The sequence below is a fragment of the Juglans regia genome, chromosome 13 (assembly GCF_001411555.2).
Source record: "Juglans regia cultivar Chandler chromosome 13, Walnut 2.0, whole genome shotgun sequence".
Taxonomy (NCBI): Eukaryota; Viridiplantae; Streptophyta; class Magnoliopsida; order Fagales; family Juglandaceae; genus Juglans; species Juglans regia.
Window position 1 is genome coordinate 32,154,679 of NC_049913.1, and position 10,869 is coordinate 32,165,547.

At 36.6% G+C, this 10,869-nt stretch overlaps 2 protein-coding genes across 3 annotated transcripts; both read left to right on the plus strand.

Moving 5' to 3' along the window:
• Positions 1-1,427: 1,427 nt before the first annotated feature.
• LOC108987432 lies at positions 1,428-5,075 on the plus strand. Its single transcript, XM_018960353.2, has 3 exons — positions 1,428-3,976; positions 4,078-4,165; positions 4,275-5,075. The coding sequence occupies exons 1-3, from the start codon at positions 1,428-1,430 to the stop codon at positions 5,073-5,075; spliced, it is 3,438 nt and encodes a 1,145-aa protein (XP_018815898.2).
• A 1,634-nt stretch (positions 5,076-6,709) lies between these two features.
• On the plus strand, positions 6,710-10,595 carry LOC108987431. 2 transcript variants are annotated; one of them, XM_018960351.2, is made up of 8 exons: positions 6,710-6,916; positions 7,617-7,830; positions 7,942-8,180; positions 8,266-8,475; positions 8,589-8,681; positions 8,775-8,870; positions 8,973-9,588; positions 10,281-10,595. In XM_018960351.2, the coding sequence occupies exons 2-7, from the start codon at positions 7,620-7,622 to the stop codon at positions 9,333-9,335; spliced, it is 1,212 nt and encodes a 403-aa protein (XP_018815896.2). In that variant the 5' UTR covers positions 6,710-6,916; positions 7,617-7,619; the 3' UTR covers positions 9,336-9,588; positions 10,281-10,595. The 2 variants fall into 2 exon arrangements, with proteins under 2 accessions (XP_018815896.2, XP_035540019.1); XM_035684126.1 differs by lacking the exon at positions 6,710-6,916 and having other exon boundaries at positions 6,927-7,830.
• Positions 10,596-10,869: the final 274 nt, after the last annotated feature.

Consider the following 10,869-nt stretch of genomic DNA (forward strand, 5'->3'; position numbering starts at 1 on the left):
TATCGATACCACTTGCCTCCAAGGAGTAAGAACTACTTATCGGAGCCCTGCCCGGGTGGGAAATAGCAGTAACAAATAGCACTAACAATATAATGGATGAAATAGTACAACTGTAGTTTCATTTTTATACAACTGTGTTACTTATCAAAAAAAAATTTTATACAACTGTGTTGTTTCCGTAAATCAATCATTTTTATACAATTGTGTAGTGTTTTTAGTTGTAAAAATAAAAACACTGAAGTCATCATATGTTATCTCAAAATTTTCGACTTAGACCCAATCTTTTATTAAACTAAATTGTTTGTTTCATTTATTTTGTTGAAGACCTTTGAATCCAAGGTATCCTAATCTGTATATATAAATAATTTGTGTGTTTAGATTACTTTTTATGTATAAATAATTTGGTTTATCGTGTTTGTGAGAAAAGGCTAAGAAAAGATACAAACTAATAGTATTTGGTGAACACTACTAACCTGAAAATTTAGGCATACCTGAAGTATTTTGTAAACTGTTTTTGGGTTGTGATGTATATAATTTAGTAATAAATGCCTGCCTTATAAAGTTTCAAGCCATTGGGCTCTTTTGAATGTCTGTTTGTCTACCTCTCATGTGAGCACACCCAAAAACAGTTCACATGCATACCAGATCAGAATAAAATGTTAGTAGGTGTTTTTCTTTGCAAAACAGAACACATGCATACCAGTTTGGGCACTTTGCATACAAACAGAACAACAAGTTTATCTTATTTATGATGACTTTTATTTCTATACTATTTTTCTGCATATTTGTGGACTGTTTGTCTGCGCTAAATGCGTTAAAATTTAGCTGGAACCTGTTAAAATTTTCACACTGTGTTGGATTTTTCTTGGGGCAGATTTTTTGCTTTTTTCTACTTATTTATGAAGTGTTCCAGCCAAAATATACAATTTCAAAATGTAGTAAAATATTATTAAACTATATAATATTATATTCTTATTTTCACTTTAAGATGACTAATCCAATGTGGACTCACCTAGCTAAAAGTCATTTGGTATAGTCAAAAGTTAATATTCTAGCCAAACTTGGAAGCTTGGCTATGGCTAGGCCATTTACTGAACTATCTAAGATATCTTACACTGTACACTATATTATTTACTTTGTCCTTACAATGTATACCATGTTGATATTGGTCCTATAGCAACATGAAATATCCAAATTATAGGGGAGAGTCCCGGACAACAACTGTCATTATAGTCCTTGAGTGAAGTCTTTCCATTTCGTTATCCAGGTTTTTTTTTTATTAAATAGATATAGGCTTAAGCAAGTAGAATAACAACTTGCTTAATTGTTTTTATTTTGTCTTTCGTTATTTTGCTATTTGTTTCGAACTTCGTACATTCATCAATAGAGATTACATTTCACACTTTCATTTGTGGCATCATATCTAGATGGACAAGACGTGGATGGATATTGAAGATAGATTTGTGTCTAACGAGTATGCATCGGGGGTTAACCAGTTCATCGCTATGGCTCGAGAACATGCACCCGGAGGAGTTGACATTAGGTGTCCGTGTCGTAGATGCCGTAATATGTTCTTCCAACCAATAAATGTGGTCGAAGACCATTTATTTATCATAGGGATTGATCCTTCTTATAAGGCCTGGATATTCCACGGTGAGGATGAAGTATTGGATGTTAGTTCCTCAAATTCTGGTGATGAGACAAGCTTGAATGATGGCTACATTGATGATATGGATGAGATGCTGGATGACATTCAGCATGGAGCCTCTATGGACCACTCAGACAGCGTTCAAAGACCTACTCATGGTGTATCAGAAGGGGGTCCAGGTGCCAACTTTGCTGACTTGTTAGAAGATGCACGTCGTCCACTCTATCCATCGTGCCTAAAGTTCTCAAAGCTATCATTTATCGTAAAGTTGCTTCATATCAAGACAGTTGGTGGTTGGAGTGTTAAATCCTTTAACATGGTTATCAAGTTGTTGAAAGATGCATTTCCTAATGCTCTTCTCCCTGACTCATACAATGAGGCATGCCGCTTGGAACGTAGCCTCGGCTTTAATTACACCAAGATAGATGCTTGTTTGAATGATTGTGTTCTTTTTTGGAAGGAACATTCTGATAAAGAGAAGTGCCCTAAATGCAACACTCCGAGGTGGGTGTTAAGCACTAATAAGGTAAAGAAAATTCCACAAAAAGTGCTGAGATATTTTCCTTTGATCCCAAGGTTGCAAAGACTATTTGTGTCAAGTAAGACTGCCGTCGCAATGAAATGGCATGCTTCTGAACGGGTCAACGATGATAATGTCATGAGGCATCCTGCAGATTCAAAGGTCTGGAAAGATTTTGATCTCCATTATCCTACATTTGCCTCAGATTCTCGTAATGTGAGAATCGGTTTAGCTAGTGATGGTTTTAACCCATTTAACAATATAGCTAAACCATACAGTATATGGCCAGTGATACTCGTACCTTATAACTTGCCCCCTTGGTTATGCATGAAAGATCCATACCTTATGCTATCTTTGCTAATCCCTGGCCCAAAAGCACCTGGTAATGATATTGACGTCTATCTACGCCCTTTAATTGACGAATTGAAATATTTGTGGGAAGATGGAGTTAATACATACGATGCCTCTACCTCATCTAGGTTTCGCTTACATGCCGCATTACTATGGACCATTAATGACTTTCCAGCGTATGCTAATCTTTCTGGGTGGAGCACAAAGGGAAAGCTGGCATGTCCAACATGCAATGATGAGACAGATTCATTGTGGTTGGTCTATGGGCGAAAGCATTGTTACATGGGTCATCGTCGGTGGTTGTCGGCAGGGCACAGGTGGAGATCTAAAAAGGTTGATTTTAATGGGAATACGGATTATCGGCATCAACCTATACATTTGTCAGGAGATGCTATAATGGAACAGTTGAAAGAAGTGACAGATGTACAGTTTGGGAAAACTACAAAGAAGAGGAAACGCACAGCCAATGAGTTGAATTGGACAAAAAGAAGTATATTTTTTGAGCTACCTTATTGGTCTTCCTTAGGTTTGAGGCATAACCTCGACGTCATGCATATTGAGAAGAACATCTGCGATAGCATATTAGGCACTTTGATGAATATTGATGGAAAAAGTAAGGACTCCGCCAATGCACGAAGGGATTTAGCCAACCTTGGCATACGAAAAGAGTTACACTTACAACAGGATGGTGATCGATATGCGATGAGGTTGGCATGTTACCAGTTAAATAAACTTGAGAAGAGATCTTTTTGCGAGTGGTTGGTAAATGTTAAGTTTCCTGATGGTTTTGCCTCAAACATTGCTCGATGTGTTAACGTTAGTGAATCAAAGATCTTAGGCATGAAAAGTCATGATTGTCATATTTTTATGCAAAGATTGCTTCCAGTTGTGATTGGTGGATACTTTACGAGTGATGTTCGACAAGCTTTGTCAGAGTTAAGTACCTTTTTCAAAAAATTGTGTGCACGGGCATTATGCATTGATGTCATACAAAGGCTACAAACTGACATCTCTATTCTTCTTTGTAAATTGGAAATGATATTTCCACCTACATTTTTTGATATAATGGTGCATCTCGCCATCCATTTGCCACACGAAGCCTTACTTGCGGGACCTGTGCAATATAGGTGGATGTATCCTTTCGAAAGGTATTTAGGAAAGTTCAAGCGTTATGTCAAAAATAAAGCCCGTCCAGAAGGCTCAATTGCCGAGGCCTATGTTCATGTGGAGTGCCTTACATTTTGTTCAACTTATCTCCATGACATTGAGACAACTTTTAATAGAGAGGAACGAAATGTAGATGTCGGTCAAGACCATCAAGATGTTTGTTTGTTTGTTTTCTCTCAAAAGGTTCGGCCGATGGGTTCGTCCTCTTCTAAAAGGTTGGATGATCCGCTTTTTGCAAAAGCGGAGTGGTACGTGCTCAACAACTGTCCTGAGATTGAACAGTACCTAGAGTAAGTACGATAGTACTCTATACCAAAATTGCATACTCAACCTTCATCTTGTTTACTTTTAAAAAAAGTAATTATACTATTCTACTTGTCTCTGTGTGCAGACAACACTATGACAAGATGAAAGAAGAGGACACTAACAACGTTGATCGTAGGCACCAAACAGAATTTCCCAACTGGTTCAAGAACCATGTAAGTCATGAACATTACTTACATAATTGTTGACACTTTCATTTCTACACAGTGCATATTTTTTTTCTTCACATAAGACGCTTACAATTATTATCAATGAAAATTACAGATTCGAGAATTGCGCAACTCAAACCCGGGTGAAGTTACAGATGAAGTTTATGCTCTGGCATGCGGACCAGATCCATGGGTTGGGTCATACAGTGGATGCATAATGAATGGAATTAGGTTTCACACAAAGGACCGTGAACAACACCGACGTACACAAAATAGTGGGGTCGTTGTACAAGGAGTACATCAGTCCAACTCGGTTGATTTCTATGGTGTGTTGACAGATATATTGGAATTACGCTACATGGGCTGGCATCTTGTATACTTGTTTAAATGTGATTGGTGGGACGTTGGTGATCCTAGACGAGGCATACGTGTAGGTGATCATGTTACAAGTGTGAATACATCTAGAAAATGGTATCAGGATGAGCCGTTCGCCCTTGCTTGTCAGTGCTCACAAGTTTTTTACTTAAAAGACCCAAGTATAAGTGGAAATTGGAAAGTGGTACAAAAGATAACCAACAGGAATGTGTACGACATTCCATCGATCCCAACGGCCCTAGACGAAGGTGAGGACTCCTATGATGGTGAGGCATATCAAGAGGAAGATGCTACCAATGATTATGGTACAGTCAATCAAAGTGATAGTGGTTTGGTGAATCAATTGCATCGAGAGGATGAAGAACCAGTTGCAGTTAATGACTTAAATACGGTACACGGTGATGTTGGGAATGATATCGACCATACTTTTATTGACGATGAGGTGGACAGTGACACTTTTGACAATGATCCCAATATTGACCATTATGAGGATGATGATGATGAAGATTTCCATTCGAGTTCAGAAACAGACATTGACTAAAGACAGATTCAATTCTAACTACTAGTTGATTTGCATAAATATAATGATCAGAAAATTGCTATACTTTATATATACAACTCGAATTGCTGGATATTGTAATTTCTATTATGTAGATATCAGAAAAATGTGTGAAAATGGCATGATATTTTCATTTCTGTTATGTAGGTATGTGAAAATTGCATGATATTGTCATTTCTGTTATGTAGGTCTCAGAAAATGTGTGAAAATGGCATGATATTGTCATTTCTGTTATGTAGGTCTCAGAAAATGTGTGAAAATGGCATGATATTGTCATTTCTGTTAAGTAGGTATCAGAAAATGTGTGAAAATGACATGATATTGTCATTTCTGTTATGTAGGTATCAGAAAAATGTGTGAAAATGACATGATATTGTCATTTCTGTTATGTAGGTATCAGAAAAATGTGTGAAAATGACATGATATTGTCATTTCTGTTATGTAGGTCTTAGAAAAAATGTGTGAAAATGGCATGATATTGTCATTTCTATTAAGTAGGTATCAGAAAATGTGTGAAAATGACATGATATTGTCATTTCTGTTAAGTAGGTATCAGAAAATGTGTGAAAATGACATGATATTGGGATTTCTGTTATGTAGGTCTCAGAAAATGTGTGAAAATGACATGATATTGTCATTTCTGTTAAGTAGGTATCAGAAAATGTGTGAAAATGGCATGATATTGTCATTTCTGTTAAGTAGGTATCAGAAAATGTGTGAAAATGGCATGATATTGTCATTTCTGTTAAGTAGGTATCAGAAAATGTGTGAAAATGGCATGATAAGCTCATTTCTGTTATGTAGGTATCAGAAAATTGTGTGAAAATGGCATGATATTGTCATTTCTGTTAAATAGGTATCAGAAAATGTGTGAAAATGGCATGATAAGCTTTGACTGAATATATCAGATCACATGTCATATTAGAAATAAATATTTGTTGTAGAACTCAACAGGTGATATTTTTGAAAACTACTTATTGACCACTAATAGGTTGACTTCCTTGCTATTATGAATATTCAGTGAGAAGAAAATGTTGATAGTCCTTGGAATGGTGAAAAAAACATGTTTATGATGTGTGTGAAATATTCTTTCAACCTTGGCCACCATGTATCTCTATTATGTGAATTGGAATACAAAGACTAGGGAAGATGAAACTAGGAACTAATGACTTATAAAAAAACGTAAAAAAAAAAGGTTTTAAATGAAATAAGGTTAATGGTTTTAAATGGAACCTGGGCTGTTGGTAGGCTTTAGGAACATTTAGTCCAGCTATAATGTGAATGGATTTGTGGTTGAAATAATGTTAATGGTTCCAGCTATATTATAAATGGAGCATTTGTTATTTTTTGTATTAAGGCCAAAATAAATACCAATGGCCCAAAAGGTCTCGCCCAAGTAGTATTCATACAAAAACAAGTATATTCATGACCAACCAAACTGTCCTATTGCCCAAGTACTATCAAACCAAAACGTGGACTGGAAACCATTGCCTCAAACAAGGCGCGGTAAGGGGGGTTCATTTACGTGGGAAACTGAAATATTTTGGCTCCACTTTCAAAGAACTGTCTCTTCAGACAGGCCAGACAGGCTGTATGAGGGTTGGTATACCTGCTGGCAGCTACTACCCTTTTACATGGTAAAAGTGAATACATGGTTAGATTGAGGGCCTTCACCAAGTCTCGGAAACTCAGTTTTTCACTTAGGCAATTGTGACAAACTGAGGATTATCTGAGAAACAATTGCTGACTAGCACTACAACAACACCAAGTTCAACACATCTCAGCACTCGGTAGAGGGCAGGATATTTTCTGAACACCAAGAAGTAAGTCCTCCATTACCTTTAATCTCCACTGCTCAACAATGGGTTAATCAGATAATGTGTAATGATATTTCTAAAAGCCTCAAATAATATGGTTGGTTTCGCAAGAAACACAATTGTTCAGCTTTACAAAATGAGGTGGATGGGTTACGGTTTTGAAAAAAATGTTACTAGTTTATTAAGCACTCTTAAAGTGTCGATGGTAGGACTATATGCATGTGAAATCTATTTTATTTTTAAGCATTTAGTAGGTGGGCTCTCTCCAGGATTATGAAGCAATATATTTGTTTTGAGCTTCAACTAGTACTAGGGTTCTACCTTATAATCAGAAGATCATGCACACTTTTTTCAGCACTAACATGCCAGGACTTTGCCATTAAATGTGCTTATTTGAAATTTTCAGTTTACATTTTTCGATACATATTATACTTTGATGCATTTCAAGTAGGTCTCTACACTTTGGGTAAAAGCTGGGTGGTATTGCTCATTTTTTAGACATTATTAGATACTTGGTAATGTGTAGTTTATACAGATATAAGTATTCTTATATATACTTGGTTAACGTGGTTTTTTCCTCACTTGGTTAATCACTCTCTATAAGCTAATTCGTGGTTGGTAACCCATATAGTTCAGACTAATTTTTCCATTACTTGTATATAACCAACCACAAACTTGGGTTGTGGTTGGTTATATAATGGTTCAGCCTATGAGAGGAACCAAGAATTTACAAGGTGGGCGTGCTGGCAATCGCGCAGCAGCTCGTGGTAGAGGAACAGAAACTCTGCTTCGAACACACATGCTAAGAGACGAGAGAATTTCATTTTCGGATGCGGAGACTGAAGGACCGAGTGAGATCCCTGAGGAGGTGAGAATTCCAGCTAATGAGGCATCATTGTCTAACATTGATGTCCCTGCAGGTATAGAGATTAATCCACTCATACATATGTTACTAGTACTATTATGAATATTCAGCAGTTACTATCCTTGTTTTAAACATATTATTATAATTCTGTGGTCTTCTTTTCTAGCTCCACCCGAGAAAAAACGTGGACGGGGACCGGCTAGAAGCACAGAATTTGATCGCATTCGCAAATTTGGCAAAATAGCAGTAGAAATTAAGGATGGCCAAAGAGGAGTATCATGTCAGAATGCGACAATGTTTTCAACACGCGTGACCTGGATTGTGAAAATTTATGCAGACATGCGACATGCAAGTTGGAGTCGCGTTGATAAACAGAACAAGGATGAGCTAACGGATCGTGTCCGAGTAAGAATTGTGTCACATAAAGCCCAATTTATTGAATCCAAGTGTATTTACTTAACTTTATATAATTTGTCAATGTTTTTAATAGGCTGATTTTGTATTGGATTGGACCAAAAGCAACCATCGAGAGACAGTGGCAATGGCACTTGCTCAAAAATATAATGATTATCACTACCTACTGCACGGCAAGTACATGGAGTATGATACACATGAAGCTGCAATTTCTGGAGGGACAAAGTTGGTGGACAAGGCTGTTTGGCAATGTTTGTGTGAGAGATGGGGGAGTGAAGACTTTAAGGTAACAACTTTTCTTATGCTATTCCTTTAAAGTTTATTAGCTGGTTTTTATTAGTTATTAAAGGTTTTATCATTTCATACAAAATAATATTCAACAACCTGTTTTAATTGTAGAACCTATCTGCACGGAACAAACAAAATAGGTCCAATCAAAGGATAAATCACACGGGTGGCAGGAAGTCTTTTGTTAGGCTAATGGAGGAAAAGGTAAAAGCATTAAACCCATACTTATTTTTGTGTTTAATTTCTAACTCATATCATTTGTGGAATGTACTAATAAGGTTTGTTAACTCATTGAAGCGGGAACAAGCTCCGAATTATGTTGCTTTTTACAAAGAGGTGCATTGGTCTAGAAAAAAGGGGAGATTTGTCACTGAAGCTGCTGAGCAAAATTACGTGAGTGAATTCAGATGTGGACCGTTTACTTTTTGCTCGACATATATAGAGATTATTCACATGGTTAATGCCTAGAACTGATATGCTTATATTCTAATGTAGAATATGATGGTGGAGCTGTTGAATGAGATGCCACCAGAAGATGCGGGGGATGATAATGCAAATGCAAATGCTGTGTTCAAGGAGGTTTTGGGATCTCGATCGGGCTATGTTAGAGGGTTAGGCCACTTAGTTATACCTGAACCATCTGAATCATTGTTGTCCAATAGGGAGTTTATACGACTTAGGGAGGAGAATGAGAAGAACAAGGCTGAGGCGGAGGGCTTCAAGAGGAAACTTGAGACGTTTATGGTTGATGTCTCAAAAATGCAAGCTTGTTTTGAAGAATTTGACAGGCTGAATAGCCGTGTTACAGAATTGGAGTCACAGAGGGAGTCTCAACGGGAGACTCCGGGAGATGCATAGCCTTCCTCCAATAATGGGGATGTGGGGAGTTTTTTTGATCATGTTGAACTTTTTTGAAGTTGTTGGAGTAGAAGTAAAATATGGGTGCATCCTTTTGTTTAAAATTGATTTTGGGTGTTTTGTGGGGACTTGGTTGGAAGTGGTGAATTATGCCAAGACAAAGAATTAAGTAAAGAGCATGTATCCTTTTGATAGTAGGCCCATGGAAATATAGTATTTACAAAGGCATCCTGCATGGGTTAGCATGGTACAGGTATGATATTTTCCCTAATGCTGGCCAGTTTTTTAATGTCATTTCCCTAAAATTGCACACTGCTATTTTACTTGCATTTTTTAGAAGTCATCATGTTAGATGACTACATGATCTTTATAAGAAAAGTTAACTGAATTGTAGTTCATAAATCAAGTTCATAACTTTGACATGGAAAGTATATTCTTTGTAGTGACCAGTTGAATGATGGTCAGTCAATACTAAAATGCTAAAGTGATAGTGGGTTGACTATGAATCGAGGGCACCAGAACTAGTATTTGAGTGTTAATGAGATGTGTTCCAACCAATATATGGACTTTTCACAAACTCTGGGAATAGTGTGGAAAAAGTCAGAACTATATTCTAATGATTGTCAAATAGGTGGATGAAGCTTGAATGATTTGCATTAGATGTTACACATTTATCAACTTCATGTATTAACATTTATTTATAATAGACTAATATGCATTTTTGCTTTTTATATTTCTCTATCAATGTTAGTGTTAATTCATAAGGACACACTATGGACAACTGTTGGTGATTTTACACAATACACCTCCTCTGTTTTGAAGTTATATTATTATAAAGGAGATGAAAAAAATTAGTTGTTGGGGACCTTTTACGTAATTCTGGTTCTGAGTCTAGAATTGGGGAACTTTTACATAATATTTGACATTGTTTATCCAATATTGCAGCTATCTGTTATAGGGACTAAAGATCCCACAAGGTAGAATTGCAGTGCCTGAGCAGAACAAAGAACCAAGAATCCAAGCCTCCATGCATGCAGTTTAGGAAGAAGATCTTCATGTAAGGATATAGAATGAACATCCCAAAACTTCATGTATGAGATGCACGATAAGGCTTTAAGTTTAAACATCAGAATGTTATTTTGTGTAGCCCGCACCACTGCATGTTTTATGTAAATATGTGCATGCTGGTGAAATGCAATGAAACGATGTACCATTTTAATATATGCATGTACGCTAAGCTAGCTCCCCTTTCTGTTCTTACGTTTTGGGTATAATTTTGGATTTATGCTGGCCACTTCTGGTTAACATTCTGATGTAGTTTATGGGTTAAGACAGATTTGTGCATGTCCATAAATATTGAATGTAAGCCATGCACTTACAAGTATAAAATCTGCAGTTACTGAACCAAGTATATAAAATCTGAATGTAAGCCGTGGCATTAATTGTACAAAAAAAATAATAATAATATATTTTTTTGGGTATGTTATGCATGTCTTGAATTGATCTATTTAATGGATTATCTGGAAGACCGTTT